The 25,000-nt window shown below is 33.3% G+C and overlaps 2 protein-coding genes across 2 annotated transcripts in view; one reads left to right on the top strand and one right to left on the bottom strand.

Moving 5' to 3' along the window:
• LOC137657246 (somatostatin receptor type 2-like) overlaps positions 1–25,000 on the top strand; it is a 170,116-nt gene that overhangs the window by 99,572 nt on the left and 45,544 nt on the right. The window lies entirely within an intron of this gene.
• The window catches only part of LOC137657241 (somatostatin receptor type 2-like), a 106,076-nt gene continuing 99,755 nt past the window's right edge, over positions 18,680–25,000 (bottom strand). The window contains exon 3 of the mRNA XM_068391580.1: positions 18,680–20,229. Coding sequence (XP_068247681.1) covers positions 18,787–20,067 — 1,281 coding nt within the window. The 5' untranslated portion in view covers positions 20,068–20,229 and the 3' untranslated portion in view covers positions 18,680–18,786. The remainder of the gene's footprint in view (positions 20,230–25,000) is intronic.

A 25,000-nucleotide genomic window follows, 5' to 3' on the forward strand; every position in this document is an offset into this window, starting at 1 on the left:
AGCATTCTGGAATGATAACCAAGGTTACAGATTCCCCAATGATAATGATTCCGATAACATTGATAACATCAATGATATACAAAGTAGATTTATTTTTTTAAGGTGAGTAAAATGAAACCAACTTAAATGACGACCAGTTCGGGCACTGCAGGAAAAGGGTTATGTCAAGGAAACCTTTTGTGAAATATTGACAAACCCGTCAAACGCGGAGAAGATACGAACAATAAGTTGATAGTGTCCCATGTCACCAGACTTACGACAGCCTCTTGATGAGCAAAAAGTTCATACTGTCAGATTCTGCTGATTCTGCTGCTGCTGATGCTGCCTCACTTCAGTGCCTCGATTGTAAGTGGCGTGTTGATGCTGATACTGCTGTGGTGTTGTTTTTTTCCTATGCTGGATTTTTTTTTCCAATTATTACTTCATTTTTCTTTTTCTTCCTCTGAAAATTTATTATTATTATTATTATTATTATTATTATTATTTCATTATTATTATTTCATTATTGTTAATTTTACTATTTTTACTTTTATTTTTATTATTGGGAACAGAATATTCATGACCCAGCACAGGCAAGAGACAGCAAACCCATTTTGGTAAATTTAAAAAATGTATAATTATTATTACCAAATTTATTTCTTATTTTTTTAATCTTACCGAAGGTCCTCTTTTTTAGCATATTGCCACTTCAAATCCATCCCTATCTCATTAAAGTACTTTTTAATATACTTTTTAGGATCTCTTAATATCCCCTTTATTGCACCTCGCACTGCATACTTACCTGTTTGTTTTCTTATCGCCTTCTTAATCATCGTTAATTTTATTATTATTATTGTTGTTGTTGTTGTTGTTGTTGTTGTTGTTGTTGTTGTTGTTGTTATTATTATTATAATGAAGATGAAGATAATGATCATGGTGATGATGAAAAGGCCAATCTCATTTCAGCCAATTTAGTCTCATACATTTTCCTCTGGTGAGTAATTTGAGAAATTTAATGTGATTAAAAGATAGTAACAAACTCACACATATGAAAATACTTTAGTATTACATATGATATTATTGAGTTATTGTTCAATCTTCAATAACACTAAACCTTTCATTGGTGTAGAAAATAGCTACCGTTTTCATCATAATTACTATGTTTGTTATGCTATATCTGAACTTATTTCGTCCTTGATTTATGACTTGATCCTTAGCAGTACAACATAAACTTTTCCATGCAAATATGGCCATATCCAACCGGTGATGAATTTTTGAAAACATGCCCGCTTTTCAAATTCTTTCCTCCAATTTATTTCAGCAGCGTAGTCCAATATTTCATGTCAATTGTTATTTTTCCATCAAAGCAATAAAATTGATATATACATATATAGGAAAGTATATTCTGAACAATTCTAGATATGGAGCCACACAAGATTGCATGTTTTCCAAAAGGGCCGCTAATCAAATTTAGTAAATGGGATATTTGCTCTTGTTTTGGCCATGAAAAAGTCATATAAAAGTATTATGACGAAGTATTTTCGATGTAAGAAAATACTTTCAAAATGACTGCCCTGCTGAGAAGTGCCAATTATTGGAGAACCTGGGGCATCTGATAATATTCTTCACATTCTATTTAAAAGATCGTATACTTCACTTTAGTATTTAGAGTTCATTGGGCAAAACTCTCTTCTCACATTTAATTGCCTCCTGTTTTTATTTATATTTTCCTTTCTCGTGAAGAACTATTTATAATAAGTTATTTATAAGTTGCCCTTATCAATTAAAGGGAGTGGACTAATTGTTTCTTATATTTTATCACTTTACATTCGTCCCCTACTAGTAAATCACATGGGTATAGAGTTTTGGTAAGTGTATGGTACAGGAAAGGAGAAATATTAAGCATCTGTGCGATATCATTATTTAAATTATATGTATTTCTCATTAACTCACTAAATATCTAGGAAATACATTGGTATTACTAAAAACAGTTCATTGACACATTGATTTTATTTGCATGTAGCTTAGAGTTTGTTTTTAATTATTTATAAACTTGCATGATATTGCTCCTCCATGATATGGTATCTCAATTTCCAGTCATAGACCTAAGTATAGGAAAATAAAAATAAAAAATAATGAAAATACGTTCTTTAGTTAACCATCATACAATTGCAGCCACTAAAACATTGTGAACTTCTCTTTTCAATACCTCCCTGGTTGATTTTCTTTTCATGACAGGTCCATTCAATTATAATAAAGATAGATTTCTAAAACTTGAATTTTCTTATCTACAGAATGGTTGTTTATTGATAAACGTTAGTTTCTCATTTGCTGCATATTTTTATGTCAAATATAGGTCATTCATTGATCTTACTTTTCCTGTAACCATTAAATCTGACTTTCTGTAGGTAAGAGGATTATTGAATTGTAGAAGTTCAGAGATGAATATTTTCATTGACTTGGGAGTCATTGAATTGAATTTCAATGTTTCGAGGTAAAGTTTTCACAATGTAAGTATCTTATAAAGTTTTATGTCTGGGCGGTATTATTGCTGTAGTTTTCACCAGAGTTCAGAACTCAACCTTTTCTTGAGACCAGAGCACACTCGTTGCTGGAAATTATATGATGGACAATTTATCAAAATATTTTCGCTCAAGACATATTTCTAGGCAATTTCATGGGCCTTTTTCAATGTGTTAATATGAAGAGAGCTTTTGTACATCGGTATATCAAGAATGGGGAAATTAACAGTAGAACAGTAGTATTGGTAGTAATAATACAAACACCAATCAAGTGCAACAAACTAGAAATTTAGAAGTGAAGACTGATAAATATATATATATGTATATATATATATATATATATATATATGTATGTATGTATGTGTATATATATATATATATATATATATATATATATATATATATATATATATATATATATATATATATATAAACCACAATGGCATTTGGTACCGAATTCTACCTTTATGAATGTATACCAATTGGAAATTCATTTATGATGAATTCTTCTGGCTGGGAAAGGATTCGAACCTATGCCCTGATCCGAAACACTGCTTACAAAAACGACTTTACCAATTTATCTATCAAGTGTTAGTGATACATATGCGCATGTGTGTGTGTGTGTGTGTGTGTGTATATATATATATATATATATATATATATAATATATATATATATATATATATATATATATATATATATGTATATATATATATTAACGTAATTTTTGCTTTTGTTTACGTCAGCCTTGTTACTGCATTTTTGTTTTATGTAAAATTAGCTTAAGAATATTAATAAGGATTCAATTGTAAATTTAATTTTTTTCCTTTTGAAGTGCTGTTTTAACCTCATCCCCGCTCACATAAAGATTTATAAGTGTCTAGTTTAACGCTTGTTTCTTTTCTGTGTTTTTCGAGTCCTTGGTGAGAAGAGACACCTATGTTTACGTGCGAGGAACTCAATTGCTTAAAGACACAGTTCGAGCTCGAGGCTTCCCAGACCTACTGTAGCAGCTGGCTTATGTGAGCTTTTCTGAGGATTGCGACACCAAGGTTTGATGGCTTTTAGCAGGTGCATTTCTGCCACCTGCGGTGATTTGCAATTCCTGTGTGTTCTCTTCTGCGGGCCGCAGTGCCGACGTAGGAATCCCGGCTTCAAGGTGGACATGGTAGAGACTCCACTGTCAAAGCATCATCAACATAGTCAGTTGGGGGAGCTTTGGAGCTCGTGGTGGCATGTAGGGAGGCAGTTGCCAGGTAGGAGATATTGTTCACCTTTTATTTGGGTTGGGACTCCATTTCCCTCCCTTTGATGAGGAGTCCTGCTGAGCTGCACTCCCTGCGGTAGCTGAGTGTTAGTGAAGTCGCTACCTTGGTTGGAGAAGGGGGTGATTTTATCCACCCCCAAAGAGTGTGAGAATACATTTTCTTTTTTCATGTGGTTAATTATTTAAATGATTTACACTCTCTTGTTGAGAGTATGGTGTTTCCCGTTGGGGAATTTTGTTAATGGTTGAGTTAATTGTTAGTTGTTAATAGTTAGTTGTTAATTGTTAATTCAAATTGTTAGGTAGTCACAAGGTTGAGTGTTTTAAAAATTGTTGATAATAAATATTGTTTAGTTTTCCCAAGTGTTTTCGTTTCTGCTGACCAATTTTTCTACTGGATATTTTTGTAAACATTGACCTCTTTTTTCGTGACAGGATAGAGAGCTCAGGGTATCCGGTATTTTGGTCGGTGGAGCAACACTCGGGTGGACTCTTCAATATTTTTTTTTTTTTTAGTGTTGCCTTTCTCCCCTGAATTTTTTCATTGTTTTACAAAATGGAGGAATTTGTTTTTGATCCAGAAGAATTTTGGGGCCAGTTGATTGCCTTAAGTATTTGCCCCTGCTAGGTAAGAAACAATTAGTTGAGTATGCTAAGTGGTTGGGTGTTCCGCGGAAGATGACGGACACCAAAGCAGAGATATTGGTAGAAGGTATGGATAAGATAAAACGAGTTAGCTGAAGCTGAGAATTCAGAAACTGAGAATGAGGTAATTGGCGATAGTGAGGAGAGTTTGAGTGAGGGTTTAGAAGAGGACAAAGTGAGTATGAGGGCTGGTCTAACTCTCTTTGAGGATCGTTCTGTCATAGGTGCCATTTACGAGGGTCCAGCAAATTTTCCCCATTGTCCGGGTAATGTGTCCTCTAATCCGTTCTTGGCCCCCCATGATTCTGTACCCTTCAAATCTCTGGCCCCTGTTAATGCGTTGGGTGACTCCAAGGAGGACAACGAATACAACCTTATTTGTAAACGCATAGAGTTGCGAAATATGGAGTTTGAGCAGAACGGGTGGGTAATGTGTCATGAGTTGGAGATGGCGAAATTAAAAATAGAGATGGCTAGGTTGCAGCGGGCCAATTTAATAAGTTCCCCTAAAAATACCTTCCAAGATCAGTTTAATATAGGTGCTGCACTAAAATTGGTGCCAGTGTTTGACGAAAAGGATATCCCTGAGTTCTTCAAGGCATTTGAGCGTGTGGCCTCCCGATTGTCTTGGACCGCAGAAATTTGGACTGTACTAATACAGTGTAGGTTAGTGGACAAGGCAATGCGGGTGTATAATGCTTTGCTACCTTGGTTGGAGTAGGGGGTGATTTTATGCAGCCCCAAAGAGTGTGAGAATACATATTTTTTTTTCTTGTTGTTATTTATTTAAATGTTTGACTCTCTCTCGTTTAGAGTGTGGTGTTTTCCGTTGGGTAATTTTGTTAATGATTAATTGTTAATTGTTAGTTGTTAATAGTTAGTTGTCAATTGTTAATTAAAATTGTTAGGTAGTCACAAGGTTGACTGTTCTAAAATTTTTTTTTAATAAATATTGTTAAGTTTTCCCAAGTGTTTTCGTTTCTGCTGACCAATTTTTCTACTGGATATTTTTGTAAACACTGACCTCTTTTCTCGTGCGATAAGAACTTGCACCACGGCCCGACAACGGTCGTAACATATATATACATACATGTATGGATATATATATATATATATATATATATATATATATATATATATATATATATATATATATATATATATATATATATATATGTGTGTGTGTGTGTGTGTGTGTATATACACACACACACACACACACACACACATTATATATATATATATATATATATATATATATATATATATATATATATATATATATATAAAACCACCGTATTCTTTGCAAGGTGGTGTTGGTGTTTTGCTTTGCAATTTTTCAGCAAGTCCTTGAGTGTGAAGTTACAAGCCCCCATTTCAGTTCACGACCCCCCGGTGATTGTGAATATTCAATCAAGGTCCTCATCTTTACCCTCTCTCAAATAGTGGTAGAACCTTACTTTTGTGGATATTGTTAAACCTGTCCATGGCCTGAACTTTATTCCTTTGTAGTCCTGAATGTCACCCTTCTCTTTATAAATAAGCTTAACAAAGCTTTTTCTACATTCTTTTAGTATCTTTTCCTGACTATATTTTCGTTGCTAGGTCCCATAGCATGTCTATCCGTTTTCCTCCCAGGCTCTTCTACAATTCTGATGTAATTCAATCAGGTTCTATTGCTTTATCACTTTTTATTTTCTTTAGCTCCTACCTTGTGTGATATCAAGGTTTTGGAATCTATTTTCAAAGAATTTTCTGGGATTTTCTTAACAGGTTTTTGTAATATTCTTTTCACCTCTTTTTTTAACTTATCCTGGTTGCATGAAACCACTCCATTTCCATCTTTAACCTTCTTCCATATGGGAGTAATCTTTGATATTCTTGTTCCTCAACAATGCAATTCTGTAATTTTTTCTCCTCACCCCCCAGGTGCTTACAGGTGTTTGTACATGTTATTTTATGTTTTTGCCTTTTCTTGTTCAGCTGCCTTCTTCAATTGTTTCTTATGTCGTTTGTACCTCTTCTTATTCTTTTTCTGTCCATAGTTATCAAAGATTTTTTTTTTCTTTATTTTACTCGTCACCTTTTTCATTTCATCATTCAACCGCCAGGTATCCCTAATGTCAGGAGGTTGCTTTCCAGTTATCTTTGGCAATCCCTATACACCCACCCTATTTATTTCCAGACTGTTGTGATTCCACCATTCTTGCACTCCCACCAACAATCAAACTTCCCACAATACTCTTCTTAAATTTTTGCCTCTCTTCCTCCTCTTCTATGCGCTTCCACCACTTGATTGTTAGCAGGACACGTGCAGGGCTACCTTTTTCTTGTGCTGTGTTCCTTATGTCTAAGTCCATGACTACCGCCCTATGCTGTGCTGCCATACCTTCTCCATTTAAAATTTTCCAATTTCTCACCTCGCTCAGATATTATTCTCTGCACGTGAAAAAGTTCATTTGACCTTCTCTTGCCCCATTCTTGTATGTAATGTAATGATTTTCTTTCTTTTCAAACCAGTTCTTGACTATAATCAAATCAAATAACACTCTTTATCCCATTGTTTCTCTCTCCAACTCATCAACCAGCATGTGCCCCCATTGACATCCTCCTTAGTTCTAATTGTATGTCCATTTATGTTACGGCCAATAATTAACCTTTTGAGTGCCAACCCCTTCCAAATGATTTGGTTCTCAAGCCCAAGGACCTTTTTGGGACATTTTACTCAAGTCATATTAGCTCAGAAAGTATATAGGCTAATGTAGAAATTCACATCATTTATAATCGCATAAATGGATAAATTCACTTTCCATTGATATATAATGTTATATTTATTAAAACTATTTGCATAAATGTTAAAAGAAAGAGGGAAAACGGATATTATAGGGCGTAAATGATGTACAATGGCGCACAATGGAGTAGAAAAATCTGACTTAGAACACACCAAGTTGTGCTCAGAGGGTTAATCCCTGCTGGCATTTCACGCAACTGTCAGTCTATTTTCTTCCGAAATGCCTTCATCTCATCTTCATCAAATCCTGATTTAGGGAATAAGAACTCACCATGTTGACTCGTTTTCCATCAAGACGCCTTTTTACAGTCATTGCCTTGTCACTTATCCTCTTCATGTTTAGTATGCTGCCTTTTAGGCTTTTTGATAGAAATATTTTGAATCCATTCCTATTTCCCTTTTTTGCTCCACTATATAAAAATCATATACACATCCAAGCTCTCTCGCTATATTTCCCCTTCATCTAGTTTCCACACACAAAATGCTTACCCTCCTTCTCTCCATCAGATCCATTATCTCTCTCCCCTTTCTATTCATCCTGCCTACGTTCAACGTTTCAACTCTCAAAGCAACAATCATCATCCTTCTCTCTCTCTCTCTCTCTCTCTCTCTCTCTCTCTCTCTCTCTCTCTCTCTCTCTCTCTCTCTCTCTCTCTCTATATATATATATATATATATGTATATATTATATATATGTATATATTATATATATGTGTATATATATATATATATATATATATATATATATATATATATATATATATATATATATATATGCATGCACGAGTGTGTTTATTGATTGATAAATTACTTAGGTAATTTTCCAATGTCAAAATCTTCCAGATATATATTGTGTTTAGTCTTCAAAGGAAGATATCTCAAGAGTCTGTAAAGACACTGGAAGAGAGAAAAAAAGCAGCAAAGCATAGTAAAAAGAATTACGTGAAAGGCCGTTGCAAAAAAAAAAAAAAGAAAATAAAGATTAAAAAAAGAACAGCTGGAAAAGTGCGGAGTACACAATCTTTTCCCATCAAAGGAAAACCGATATTGAATTTACAAAATTGAATAAAAACTATGTTGGCTGAAAGCTTGTGCACATCCGCAATATGTAAAAAATTTTTTTAAAGTAAATAGGTAATTCTCGACATATTTCATAGTGTCACTAGTAGAAAAAGGATATGCTAGGAATCTTTGCATTTTGTTAGTGACCACAAGGCAAGAAAACAAACAGAAATCCATCGAAATGTTAGAAGAAGAGAAATTGTTGATAGAAGAAACGATTCGATGTTTCTGTGATAAAGCTTACAACATCACCAGCAAACGTCACCTCAATATAAAGAATTTTAATAGAAAGCTTACAGTTCTTTTGGATAAGAAGAAACGGTGTTCGATCGTATGGCTCTGTACCTGGAAGTTTAAAATAGCTTCAATATGTTATATAAGGAATTTGCCTAAAGATAAAAGAAAGTAGAAGGTACAGAAATAAAAGTAGTTATGAGGTCTAAGGAGAGAAAATATAGCAAATGATTATTTTTCAATTCTATAGATTTAAAATAGGTCAATGGGTTTATTTTGTTTCATCAGAAAACATGAAAAGTTATATTAACCTGCTCTCCTTGTAAATGAAATTTTAACGCAATTTATTTCAGTTTTTCGAAAACAAAAAATTCAATTTATGACTAAAAAACAAAATACCAAATAGTTGTGTCAAATATATGTGAAAAAGAAGCACATCCAGTAGCTTAATGGAGAATTGTGAAAAATTATATAAAAAAATCAAAATCGTGTCCAAGTTGGTGTAATATATAATGGGACATATTTCTGGTAGATGCTTATTACTGTATTTATAAATTTAAGCAGGATATATTATTACATAAAGAATAGCTAACAATCCCTAATTTTAGTTGTAGCATTCTGTGAAAATTAAGTAAATGAAATTTTGCTACAGGTACTTGACTTAAATGTGTGAAACTATATTGAGGCAAATAATAAGATTTTGATTATGTCTATTCAAAATTAACAGCAAACTGTATTCAAGCAAGGAATAAAACTTTTTAAAATTGTATAAGTTGATTTAGATTTCTCAATGTGCAGACTTCTTTTTATTGAAATATAAATATCACGTTTTTGTCATTCTAAAAGGATTTACAATAAAGATATATTTGGTAGTTTCAATGCTTTATTGTAAAAATACAGCTATACAATACACGATGTATCTCTTATTTATTTCATACTTTTTTTTTTTGACACTACACATTCATCACATCAATAAACAATGGACATGAGACCACCCAATTGACCTCCCGTTCTACTTAATGAATTACATTTCCTTCCTTCATATTCGTAGATTTCGTTAAAATTATAATGTAACTTTGAGGTGGTTTGTCTTTGCTTAATGCTCAGACAAAAACGAAAATTGATTATACAAATTACCATTTTATAATGTAACTTACCAATTACAAAGGCTAACTAACCCATGTGGATTTAAATCCTGGTAACCTCAATGCTCCACTGCTAATATTAATAATATTTAATACAAAGCCAAACCATTCAATTCTGCATTATAGATAACCCACAGAAAATAAAAAACTCTCACGTGTCCAATAATGAAAAAGAGATCATATAAATGAAATTAATAAACATCAAAATTAGACCGCCAAACTCAGTAGCTGATTCGAAGGTAGGAAGGCTCTGACTAAAACCTTAACAACAATTAAACACTTATAAGCTAACTTTCTAATATCACCGTGTTAATGAAAGTAGAACAACGTGTCAGTACGCAGGCGTCAGTTGAGTTATACATCATTAACAGAGCACGATACAACTGAACGTATACTACACTTAAAGGGTGGCAGGGATAATGATACCACTCAAATATAGGATTACAACAATACCATGGTATGTATGTACATGCATATTTGTGTGTAAAACATACCTACTATACACGCGCAAGACGTACGCGCGCGGTGTACATATGCAAGTCTTCTGTACCAAATATAATCAAGATGATATTTTTCGTCTTTCGTAGACATGGACTTTCCACATACTCTTTCACACGAGCTCTATTTCCAAGTACTTGTAAATCAACGAAACTTTAGTAATATATTCTTTTCCGTACATCTTTAAGCATAATGTCTCCAAAATATCAATGTGCTCATGTGTTTAAGTACGGTATGTACTGCAATAGCACGCCCAAAAAAATTACGCTTCCAATACAGTAAATACGAACCATGTCAATGCACTGATCGTTTGATATTTACCATCTTTACATGAACAAAAAAAGCATATGGTGTCCCTAGAAACGATCTACACATTCAAAGTATTTTGAATATTACACATGAAGTGAAACTACTACTTGGTTCAGTGCAGAGAAAAAAATATAGTAACATTAAGTGTATACAACAGCACATAACATTATTCTTTTACTTAGTGAAGGTAACATATTTTTTACCATGGGTTATGAACTTGTATTGGGACAGAAGTTTTGAGTGTAATAATGTTTGATATAAGAAGAAAGGTTGTTCATATAAACCCAGACATACGCCTTTGACTTTCCAATTTTCCGTTGACATTGTATATATTTACTCTCTCTCTCTCTCTCTCTCTCTCTCTCTCTCTCTCTCTCTCTCTCTCTCTCTCTCTCTCTCTCTCTCTCTCTCTCAATACCTTAGTATTTATTACAAACAGAAACAGAAAAAATAAGTAATAGAATAAAAAGTATCATGACAACTTTGTATTCTCTTCCAAGAATATCAATTCTAAAAATATAAAGACATGGTTTTGAATAATATTCTCTTTAAAAGAGATAATCTTATATGTACCAAAGGTGTAAGAATTATACTGTAATGTTTCTTGCCGATATGTGCGCGACTCCAAGATCAAAGCCAGGGCTAAGGTCTTTCAGCTCTTTGGTGACTTCCATATTGCAAAAAGGCAATGCAGTTTGAGTATAAATAATACAGCAAAAGGTCATAGTTGTTATTACGTCAATCTTCAGTTGAAAATAACCAATAAGGAAACTATAAAGGAAGCTAACGCCTGTTATATTTCATAAATGGGTGTTATCTGAACAATTCAAGAAATGAAGAAATGAAATTGTTTGTCTGAAATTTAATAGAAAAACGTGGGTGAGGGATTGAAAAGATCTCTATTATAGAACCTAATAAGGAAGTCGACATTAATCAGTTACAAATTATAGCTTATCATTTCCTAAAGAAAGCTGCCAAAGTCAAAAGTAATTGCAGTTCTTCATTTTATGATTTTTTATAGACCGTTAATTTATGATACAGAAAAATATTTAACATGATAACTAGTTTTTCCCTTGTGAGCTACCAGATTTTTTTTTCTTGAAACTAGTTTTAAAAGAAAGAAATAAGATAATCACATAAAGTCAATGCTGCAAGAAATAACAAGGGATAATCTATGTTGGACTAAATTGAAATCACCTATCTTTTTTATTTAAAAAAAAGAGTAATTTCTACTTAATTAATTATTAATGTGAAACTAGGAACCAACCTGAAGAACAAATCTACTTTCAAGATCGGTTAAGATCAAACAGCTATGTTCTATGTTTTTATATCTTTCATTCTGAGACACTTAGATAACGGCAGTAACATGATTGGCATTTTTTTTTTTCCTTTTTAAAAATTAAGATAAATCAAACACAAAATGCAGCTTTTTAAGTCCACTTCCACACAGTTGTGAGCAGTGACTTTTACTTGGTGACCCATAAGGTGACTGCACAAAACCTTTATAGATATTACTACTGGGTATTTTAGTGAATATAGACAGTTCCAAATGATACTGGTATGGTGATCACATTGTTTAATTTTGGTGGAAATATTATTGGCCAAGGAAATAGAACATAATAGAAAAATTATTAGGTGAAACTTTTTACTGTCTGTCACTTATTCGGGAAAAAAAAAATAAAGAGTTGGCAAGCCCCTGGCACAGATCTTGATTGGATCAGTAGCATGTTACCAACGACTAAACTTCAACAAAGATACTAGCTACTTGAAGATCCATTCTTACAACACCCCGTTCCGGATTTTCTTTGCAGATGCAAAGTTGAACTTAGAACTATCTAATATTTGATGGAAAATTAGTGCTTAAGTTAGTCCCAAGATTTGTGTTTTTCGGTCACTTAAGACATAATACAAACATTTTGAAACGACTAGGTATTTTTACATATACTGTATATGAGGTTGAATGTGTCAAACTTTACCATTGTTCGAACCACTTTAATCTTTGAGCTATTTCTTTGATTATCTGAATTAGACTTTAATTTTGTCGCATACTTCACACACACACACCCACATAAATATATATATATATATATATATATATATATATATATATATATATATATATATATATATATGTATGTATGTATGTATTTAAAATGTAAATGTTCATTTTATATGTTATTGACAGCGGTCTTCACTAGCCATTGTGGTCTTGGGGTCGGCACATATAAATTTATGAATATTTGAACAATAGTATTAATAATAATCAATATGTATGACAAGAATATTCCCTATAAAAAATCGGGTCCAAGGCTCCAGGAGAATTTTTAAACGTAGGAAGATATTAAAAACCAAAAGTGAAAAATGAAAACCTTGAGGAAGCCTCTTGATTTATAGTTCTTACTGTTATCAGTGATAGAGGAATAGACAGTCAAAATTACTGAGAATTTTGAATACAAGAAAGCAAAAATCTCCAAAGTTTATCTTATAGGTCGGGTGGATTGGTAATATCATAGCAATCTTAGCTGTCCCCTATGTATATCCTTCTTTATATTTTCCTTTAATTTTAGCATAAAGAATACAAAGTTAGAAAATATGATTATGCTAATGCCATATTTCCTATGATCTGGTACTTCCTTTACCAGTGTATTTCGTAATCAACGATGATTAGCAATAGTTTCATTACAATACATGGGAGATGTGTGCAGCATTTCCCTGTCCTTTGCACCGTCACGAACCTGCTGTTCAACAATAAACGCAAGATGTTGTTCTAATATCTAACGTTCATTACTTAGTCGTAAATATCCTTTTGCGTAAAGCTGTGAACTATAATGAGGTGTTTGGATTTATTCACTCCTGGTATATAAGTAATGCCCAGTATTAGGGGAGAGCTAGATAATGCGTTTATTGTTATGTAGTGGTACTGTTGGGGCTATAATTATTCCCTGTGTGCCTTTGTAAGGAATACAAAATACTGTTATTTTAGTTATTTTGATTTGTCTAGTACAAAATAAGTTGATATCGGTTCTCGAGATCTCGTATTAGTTGATAGCTGTATAAATGACACATTTTGGAAATGTAGAACTTTAGTTACACAAGAATAAATATTTCTGCAGAACTGTGATAGTTTCAAGCATTTTGGTATTGGGAACTGTAGAGAAAGTCCAATTACTAAGCTACAAATTCATCATAGAAATATATTCTTGATACACAAAATTCCTGTTTTAAACCTTTCATACATATTGAAAAAATCCAATAACATTAATTTTAATCATTGCATATGTATGTACGGCTAAATCACAATAGATATATAATTAGTAGAAATATATGTTAACTTAAAAACCAATGAATAGTTACTTATTTGTTACAAAGTTTACTTAAATGAACCGTATTACTGTGTAATATGGATGTGAGATGGTTCTTACTCGGATACATTTCCTTATTACCTTTCTCTTAACTTGTTCATCTATACATGTAACTCATATGCAATCCTTAACTTGCATATCATGCTTCATACATGATCCCATGGAGTTTATTATTTTTCGCAACGATAGTGTATCTACGGAATCTACATACAGTATATTGTCTGATGTGCAGCGGTAGTTATCTGTAAACTTCTCTGTTTATAGTTATTTTTTCTGGGAGAAATAGTTTTAGCCTACACAATAGTAGTAGAATATGCTTATGAGTTATATCATGTTACCATTGTCCCCTACAAAGTGGGAAATGATATTGGCCTCCCATCACATAACTAGAACAGACTTGTAAGACATGAATTATATAAAAGCCTTTAAAGGACTACACTAAAGCTATTGATTAATTTTCTAGCTCAGTACTCTCTTTGGAAAAGTCACTGGGGGTAAATGACAGTTTGTTGAATGACTCAGAATATGCACATAGTGCTTTTTGATACCTCTGACTCTCTCTTTTTATATTTCACTGCATCTTAAAGCATACTTTCATACTCTCAAAATGATAGAAGTTGTCTAAGAGGCATTTTAAAGTTGGCAAAGATTACGGTACCAGTATTATATCTTTGATCTTGTTTGACTACTGTTACATGGTATTATTCTCTTTAAAACTTACATGCCAGGAAAATCCATGAATTTCAATCTTCGATAGAGGACGGTTAGAAATGGTAACTCCTTGTTCTTTCTGCAGTGGACCATTTTTGTAAAATATCCTTCTAAGGTTATTTTCCATTGTCTCCACAAGTCCACATTATCAAGGAGTTGAGACCGATGAGACTCCTATAAAATTTCCTCTTAGACTACATCTGATGTTGTCGATGATCAGCATTCGAATTTTTTAAGAGATGCCACAATGTCCAATAGGCCGACAAATGATTTTTTTTCCGCGATCTATAGTTTGGAGCAATATTCCAGTCAGAATATCTATAATTTTGCTCATAAATTTAAGTAGGGTTGAAATGCAACTAAATCTTCTTGCTCCCTTGACTTCTTTTTTTTTCGATCTTTTACTGTTTTTATGTATATATGACTTATTTATTTGTTAACTTGTCTCCAATAATTTTTTGTTTTGATTTCTTACTGAAGTTTTCTTATTGTGCAAAAGCTTGAATAGTGCTCACTGGTTTCTATTTGTTGCTGGGCTGACGTATGCGTAACCCATAAGATAAAGTAGTATCGTTTAGTAAAGTATACCTTGTTTCTATTTCTCCAGGGGGAAGAAGTAATTATATTAGAATAATTTACTTTATATATAATCATTTGATTTAGCAGTGTTGTAGTTTTTCATATTGTTAATATACCTGTGCCTTTTCCTTAGCGGTTGAATATAATTGAACATTGAGCCTTATGAATACTTGACATAAAAACTTTTGAGGCTCTCATCTTGTAAGGAGATATACTGTATTACGTTAATTCTCCAGACATTTAGTATGTCAGTGTATTCTTAGTTTTTAATTAACATAATTCTACAATGAAAATAATTTTTTCTTTGTCACTTTCAGTTTTTAGGCGAGATGTTATAAATATTGTGAATATATACCTAATGTGAATAAAGACTAGAAAAAGGATGTGGATGTTAGTTGGACTTCCTCCATGTCTCTAGTAATGTTGATATACTATATTCAAATAAAACATAATTTAACGGCAGTTAATGCAAAAAATCTTCCAGTTTTTTTTTAATTTTCAAAAGAAGATTGACGTCCAATATTGTATGTTATTGTAAGATATTTAATTAGGAATTTTACTTTTTGTTAGTGAAATATTACTTAACCTTTTCCTACATGAAGACATTCGCTCTCTCTCTCTCTCTCTCTCTCTCTCTCTCTCTCTCTCTCTCTCTCTCTCTCTCTCTCTCTCTCTCTCTCTCAGAAATATTTTTTTTATTTTTCGCTGTGTTGTTTACGCCTGATACACATGAAACAGCAAATATGATTACACAAATTACATACATTTTGATAAAAATTAAGAACACGGTACTACATATTTTCATATGTAAACAAGTAAAGTCATCATTGGGCATCATAGAAGTAATAATGAAAACAGCTGCAACTAAACAGTTATATACTAAATAAATAGGAACTTAATTTACTATGAACATTACGCGTTTTATATTTAGAAACATCATTAAAGATCGAGATATAAATATTTTTATCATATTTTATTCATTTGGAATACCTTTCACTCCCATGAAAAAAAAATATCATGAGAGTTTATTGAAATACTTTGCAATTCAGATTCTGGAAAACTAATTGCTTAAATCTTAAATGACATTCAAAATAGCCAGTTCTGATGGCTTGATACACTATGTTTATATACATGATATATACATATCTATATGTACATGATGTAAGCTTAATTACAAGCTTACATATACATGTATACATGAATACATACATGGAACATTATATACATGTATATACGTGTGTGGATGTATATGTGTTTATATATATATATATATATATATATATATATATATATACATAGAAATATATCATAAATGTGTATATGGGGAGATATAAATATATATACAAAGATATGATCAATGTTGGACATATTTGTGATCATACACTATTTATTCATTTCTATTATAATGTTAGTCACTATGTATTCATAGAATCATAGATATAATAGTTTAAATCCAAAATTAATACATACTTCCAAAGGATATAATAAAGTATACATTCATCATTCTGTCTTAAAGAAACATAGTACAACAGCAACTGCAATATTAGGGACATCCAATGAAACATTCTTCAGACTCTTTACTTACAAAGGAATGTTAGTATTTTAGTACAATAAAAGCAATAACCCTTATTGAAACAAATAATCATTTTGGAATCTTTCCTGACCATCCAAAATATGAACCTTAATCACTTTCTCGCTTACTGGCCTTCTTCTAGTCACACATTGTTGACTGCAATGTCTACATATAACGATGAGCACATCAAATATGAAGGATATTCACACTTACGACTAGGTAGTGATCCTAAAAATACTTTGTTATATTATGAAGGTAACATTCAGATACATAACTCCATTATGAAACTCGTCGTTTCATTGAAAATTTAGACATTTAAGAAAGAACTAAGAAGGGAAAAGTTACACACAATATCATAAGTGGCTTCTTGGTATAACTCGATTACCGTGTTAATGGCCGTTGTGAAATTTATTCCATACAAATCTTTTCTTTTCCAAATGTAAACATTTCTCTCGATGTAGACCTTAAAACATCAATTTCAAATATGCTGGCCTAAAAATATTTAAACATTCCTTGTATATCGACATTGGATGCTGGAAAGGAGAAATAAATACCTCTATAATACACAGGTTATTATTTGTTATGCACGAGGTCCATGCTTGATCAGATTACCTATAGGTACTTGCACATTGAGCAATTAACATCATTTTACAATAGGTTCTCTATATTCTTCCCGAAAATATGGAGTGCAATGTAAATGCATTCTTCAACGATCATAGCTAATGTGCAGTTATATATATTTCTGTAAACCATGCATTACATTACTAAAATAGCTGATATATTTTTTCTGCTTAACTTTCAACACTCTCGAAGTAGTTTCCTCTATATAGGATGATACTAACACTTGATGATGAAGTAACTGAGCTCTTCTTACACTTAAAATGAATTTCCAATACCTGCAGAATATTTTCTGTTTTAGTTTTTTATTAAAGAACTTTTATATGAATAAAAAGTGTTAGAACTTGAGTTCTTACAATGGTGTGAATAAATGAATTCAATTACACGTAAAACATCTTTCTCATTAAGTATCTAATCACTTTCCATGGAAGCAGATAATATGAGTAATTTGAACTGGTAGTATTTCTGCTATTTTTCTTTTCAGTAACACTTCAAAAGCACTAAAATTTTCACGTTTCAGATATTGTGTCAGTAAGGCCATGACTATCGATTGCTTAGTCACAAAGCGGAATTTTTTCCTACTTTTGTTGATTTGTGAAAAAAAGCTGTTTTCAGTCTCAAGAATACGGTAGAATTGCCGCAGATTCAACGTTAGTTTTGGACATAAATCGTCCAACTCCATTCTTCCCTCTATCTTTTCAATGTCATTCCATTCCTAGAAGTACATATTGAACGCATTTGGTTAATTTTGCCTGTAGCTAAGAGTCTTATTCCAATATAGCCCAGGCGAAAATAGAAATATAATTAGGTGGAATGCCACATCTTTTCAGCCTCAGCAAAATGCCACTCGTTTTATTTGAAAAAGAACAAGAGATGAATTAGTTAAACGTAATGTGTTTCAGTGTAGAATTAAATAACGTAAATATTTCCGTTCTATATTTCACTCGAACACCATGAATTAGATTAAAAATAACTAATAATAATGGACAATATATATGTGTACGAGTGCACTCGCGCGTTTCTGGCACCTTGTATGTGCATTCTTTATGTGAATATGTGGTACGTATCAACTTAGTCTCCACACTAGTCTTAGTAAAGAATTTCAAGTTGAATATGTATGCGGAAGGAAGTTCTTTTACTTGCCTAAGATTGAATGAAAATCTTCATTTCTTTGCAATAATAAACTTCCTTAATTTTTCAGTACCTTGCGCAATTTCTATTTTGTATGCAAACCTCATGAATTCTTATTTTGTGTGTGTATATATATATATATATATATATATATATATATATATATATTATATATATATATATATATATATATTTATATATATTTACATATATATACATATATATATATATGTATATATATATGCATGTTAATAAATCCCTTATTTATGAAATTCAGTACAATTGGTCGCTAAAATGTAGCTCCCGTAGGCACCTTCACAGTTACAATGAAGTAACCAGTGTAGGTGCCTCCTCCTTATCTCATTGAATTAGATCAGGTAATCTTGGGCCAGGAGATCTTCCGTTCCTGACAGAGTGCTCGTCAACGTGTGAAATGACCTTTGCACTGGTAGTTGTCATTGCAGTGGATGGTTCTTTGCTCATTCCTCCTTGAGATGTGGTACCCTCATTAGATTCTCTGTCCCTAATATGGGCTCTAGCTCTAGATGAAGGTCCCCGTTGGCGAAGGGGGAACATGGAGTTCTCTGGACGCAAGGCTTGATTTACCTCTCGTTTGCCAGCACATGTGCAAGCTTTCATGAAACTTTTCTTGAAGTTTTCGCTCAGAAAAGCATACAAAATGGGGTTCAAAGCTGAATTGATGTATGAGAGACATGACGAAAACATGAAAAGCACAACCATGAATGGTTTGTGAAGCTGTCTTGGAGTGCTTACTATCAAGCTGAGCTGTAGCACCCAGTAAGGAAGCCAGCATATGACATAGACTGTAATTACTGTCAACACCATCCTTGTCACCTTTTGACGGGATTTCTTTTTCTCTTTTGATTTGGTCTTGGGTCCAACAGATTTTAGTTTATGAAGAACCAAGGCATAGAAGATGAGGATGAAGAAAACTGGTATTCCGAAAGCAAGAGCAAATGAGTAATGTATAAAAGCTACTTCACTCCTGACGCTACCATTACCTTCAGGCCAGAACATGTTGCAGTTGTCAAGTCCATTATCTTCAAGAGTATTTGAATACATAAAAACTGGAACAATCATTAAGGCTGACAGGGTCCAAGCAGTCAGTGAAACTAGTTTTGATATCATTGGTGTTCGGAACTTTGGTGAACTTATTGGATGACAAACTGCTATATAACGGTCAGCGCTCATAATTGTTAGAAAAAGTGAGCTGGTGAACTGGTTGAGAGATGTTGTAATCATGTACAACTTACACATAATAGACCCGAAGGGCCAGTGGCCTAACATAGAAGTAGTCATTAGGAATGGTATACCAATAACAAAGAGTTCATCAGCAATTGCAAGGTTTAAAATATAGAGATTTGTCACTGTCTGCATTTTGGAAAATCGTGTTACAACATAAATAACTAGCGTATTGCCACACAAACCTGCAATGCAGGTAATAGCATAGAACATTTGAGTAATGATGACGAGACCAGTGTTCAACCCGGCCTCTTTGCCTGTGAAAAGACTTCGACTGCAGTTTTCTTCACTAAAGTTGTCTGTCCCATTGTACATAAGGAAAGAGCAGTTCAGAGGAACCAACTCCTCTAGGTCAGAAAATGTCTCGTTGAAGTCCATGGTTAGATGCTCTTTTCGTTTTATATGTGTATTTTGCTATGCTGCGACAGTCGATTTGTATTCCTTTTCAAAGTGGAAATAATGCATGGTGTAGTCAGTCTCATACTTCTCTTCTCAGCTACAATCCATCTTCATTGCAGTCATCAGGACTAAGTAGAACTCCTGAAAAAGACGAACAATATATTACTGAATGAATCAAAAGAAGCCTATTTCTAAATAAACTGTATTACGAATTATGATTCAATCTGTACAAAAATATTATTTTATCCATCAATTCTATTTATGATAGGAATTAATTAGGAAATTGAAGATTAAGAACTCATTTCTTAGGACGTCTTAGTATGTTCCGTAATTTTCTTTAGTTCCAATTACATTTAAGATTAAACTCAATATTCTCTGATTATCTGTTAATTTGAGATTTACTTCCTACTTCTTTTATTAATTTACTGGTCTGAAGAAAATATGAAATAGTTAAAAACGGCAATTATAATAATCAATTATACCAGAAAGCTATATGATATAACACCTTCCTTATGTAGCAAAGTCTTGATAATTCACTCCTTTTGGTTAGAAATATGAAAAGAACATCTTGTAATAACGATTTGTTAGCATGATATTCATGGACTGTATACTGCCGACAAGGAACAATTAGGATAGTTCTATATTTAATATTGTCATCCGTTTTGCTATTATTAATTTTAAAGATACAAAGAGAAATCATTTTGAGAGGATCTCACAAAGATATGTGTAGGCATCGATATAATTTACAATGGTAGAGAGACACTGGAGCGGAATAGTGAGGAAAATGTGCAAATGGTGCTACAAGCAACAAATTTGGCATGAGAACTCCTATTATCCCCATTATTCAAAATCAACCTCCAGGCACCTTAATATATAGCTATTTTCAGTATGGGTGACGCTTTCGAAATTGAAGACAAATTTGTCTTATATTACAAATATTCCCATTCCATAAGCCCACAAAAAGTTGCCAACTGTCCATATAATGAATGGGAATTCCTATTTTGTCATTACTTTTATGAGGTAATAAACTGAACCCATCTTTTCAATGTGGTCACCATACTTACTAAATGGCTGCAAATGGCTATTATTATTATTATTATTATTATTATTATCATTATTATTATTATTATTATTATTATTAGTACTAGTTAAACTACAACCTTAGTTGGAAAAGATGGATGCTATAAGCCCAAAAGCTCCAACAGGAAAAGTAGCCAATGGAGATGATGAAATAAGGAAATAAATAAATATTAGAAATAACGAACAATTAAAATAAGTTCTTTTAAAAACAGTAACAACATCAAAACAGATATTTCATATATAAACTACTGTATAAAAAGACATGTCAGCCTGTTCAACATAAAAACATTTTCTGCAAGTTTGAACATTTGCAGTTCTACTGATTCAACTACCCATTTAGGAAGATCATTCCACAACTTGGTTACAGCGGGAATAAAACTTCTAGAATACTGTGTAGTATTGATCCTCATGAAGTAGAAGGCCTGACCATTAGAGTTAACTGCATGCCTAGTATTACGGGCAGGATGGAACTGCCCGGGGAGATCTGAACATAAAGGATGATCAGAATTATGAAAAATCTTATGCAAATGCATTACAAACTAATTGAATGGCGGTGCCAGAGATTAATATCTAGATCAGGAATAAGAAATTTAATAGACCGTAAGTTCCTGTCCAACAAATTAAGATGAGATTCAGCATCTGAAGACCAGACAGTAGAACAGTACTCGAAAAAAGGTAGAATGAAAGAATTAAAACACTTCTTCAGAATAGATTGATCACCGAAAATCTTAAAAGAGTTTCTCAATATTTATACATATATATATATATATATATATATATATATATATATATATATATATATATATAGATAGATAGATAGATAGATAGATACATAAATACATATATTTAAATTTAAATAAGCTATACATTTTAATACCCTAATGTCTGGATTCTCTCTTATACCTCGGGATCAGAGGCCCAAGGTGAAACCAATTGAAAGACAATAGCTTTTGGCCAGCCGGGGAATCGAACCCTGGTCCAGGAAACTTGTATGACAGTGACATAGCATTTAGCTCTCTTGACTAAATGCTGTGTCACTGTCATACCAGTATCCTGGACCAGGGTTCGATTCCCCAGCCGCCGGCCAGTCAAAAGCCATTGTCTTAGAGTTGTTTCCCCTTGGATCTCTGATCTCGAGGTATAAGAGAGAATACTGACATTAAGGTATTAAAGTAATTGTCTTATATAAATAGAAAAACACGTCTAAATGTTAAAAATTTATCATATATATATATATATATAGATATGTATATACATATTTATATATATATATATATATATGTATGTATGTATGTATGTATATATATACATATATATATGTATATATATACACATATATATGTATTTATATTACACATATATACATATATGTGTATATATATATACATACATATACCCAGGCACTTCCCCCAATTTTGGGGGGTAGCCAACACCAACAATGAAACAAAACAAAAAAGGGGACCTCTACTCTCTACGTTCTACGTTCCTTCAGCCTAACCAGGGACTCAACCGAGTTCAGCTGGTACTGCTAGGGTGCCACAGCCCAACCTCCCACATTTCCACCACAGATGAAGCTTCATAATGCTGAGTCCCCTACTGCTGCTACCTCCGCGGTCATCTAAGGCACCGGAGGAAGCAGCAGGGCCTACTGGAACTGCGTCACAATCGCTCTCCATTCATGCCTATTTCTAGCACGCTCTCTTGCCTCTCTCACATCTATCCTCCTATCACCCAGAGCTTTCTTCACACCATCCATCCACCCAAACCTTGGCCTTCCTCTTGTACTTCTCCCATCAACTCTTGCATTCATCACCTTCTTTAGCAGACAACCATTTTCCATTCTCTCAACATGGCCAAACCACCTCAACACATTCATATCCACTCTAGCCGCTAACTCATTTCTTACACCCGTTCTCTCCCTCACCACTTCGTTCCTAACCCTATCTACTCGAGATACACCAGCCATACTCCTTAGACACTTCATCTCAAACACATTCAATTTCTGTCTCTCCGTCACTTTCATTCCCCACAACTCCGATCCATACATCACAGTTGGTATAATCACTTTCTCATATAGAACTCTCTTTACATTCATGCCCAACCCTTTATTTTTTACTACTCCCTTAACTGCCCCCAACACTTTGCAACCTTCATTCACTCTCTGACGTACATCTGCTTCCACTCCACTATTTGCTGCAACAACAGACCCCAAGTACTTAAACTGATCCACCTCCTCAAGTAACTCTCCATTCAACATGACATTCAACCTTGCACCACCTTCCCTTCTCGTACATCTCATAACCTTACTCTTACCCACATTAACTCTCAACTTCCTTCTCTCACACACCCTTCCAAATTCTGTCACTAGTCGGTCAAGCTTCTCTTCTGTGTCTGCTACCAGTACAGTATCATCCGCAAACAACAACTGATTTACCTCCCATTCATGGTCATTCTTGCCTACCAGTTTTAATCCTCGTCCAAGCACTCGAGCATTCACCTCTCTCACCACTCCATCAACATACAAGTTAAACAACCACGGCGACATCACACATCCCTGTCTCAGCCCCACTCTCACCGGAAACCAATCACTCACTTCATTTCCTATTCTAACACATGCTTTACTACCTTTGTAGAAACTTTTCACTGCTTGCAACAACCTTCCACCAACTCCATATAACCTCATCACATTCCACATTGCTTCCCTATCAACTCTATCATATGCTTTCTCCAGATCCATAAACGGAACATACACCTCCTTACCTTTTGCTAAATATTTCTCGCATATCTGCCTAACTGTAAAAATCTGATTCATACAACCCCTACCTCTTCTAAAACCACCCTGTACTTCCAAGATTGCATTCTCTGTTTTATCCTTAATCCTATTAATCAATACTCTACCATACACTTTTCCAACTACACTCAACAAACTAATACCTCTTGAATTACAACACTCATGCACATCTCCCTTACCCTTATATATATATATATATATATATATATATATATATATATATATATATATATATATATAAATAATATCAAATGATACTTGGGAAACTAAAAAGTAGACAAAGACAGAAATTGATTATTGAAAGTTTTCGAGGGAGTAACGAAAATTACAAGGTAGAGCATGCTAAGTATTCCAGTATCGATAGTGAGGTCAAAAGAAAATCTACGAATGAGTGGAGAGAATATTTAGTGAGGAAAGAAGATGAAGCTGAAAAAGCTATGAATTCGGGGAGTGGCTATGTTGTACGAATTGCTCAGATAATTATTAATGAAATCTCTACTGGGTCAAAGATGAAAAAGCATATACCCATCAAAAAGAGAGACGGATCTGAAGGAAACGTTAGATGGAACACTTCAGTGAGGTCATGAAGAGGAGATATGAAGAAGATAATTTGATTGATGTACTTGAAGTTGAGGAAGACTTTGATGTGCCCATGAATGAATTCAGTGTGTTTGAAGTTGAAGCTCAGGAGATGGAAAGCCCCTTGATACGAGGGGATAACGGCTGAGATGATATTGGCCGAAAATGAAGCGACTTCCAGACTACTTACCAGATTATTTTGTGGAATGTGACGTAAAGAGGCAGAATCTGGTAATTAGGAGCAAGGAGTGTTGGTGTAAATGGCAAAAAAAAGGATATATGATTGATTGCAATATCTTGAAAGGCCTCACACTTACGCCACTTGTCATGAAAATATATAGTTTGCTCATTCTAAACAGATTGGAGAGAAAGATTATTGAAAAGCTGAGAGATGAACAAGCAGGGTATAGAAAAGGCAGAAGTTGTACTGACCAATGTGTAGTAATGTGTAGAATATAGAAA

Source organism: Palaemon carinicauda, chromosome 1 (genome assembly GCF_036898095.1).
Source record: "Palaemon carinicauda isolate YSFRI2023 chromosome 1, ASM3689809v2, whole genome shotgun sequence".
Lineage (NCBI taxonomy): Eukaryota > Metazoa > Arthropoda > Malacostraca > Decapoda > Palaemonidae > Palaemon > Palaemon carinicauda.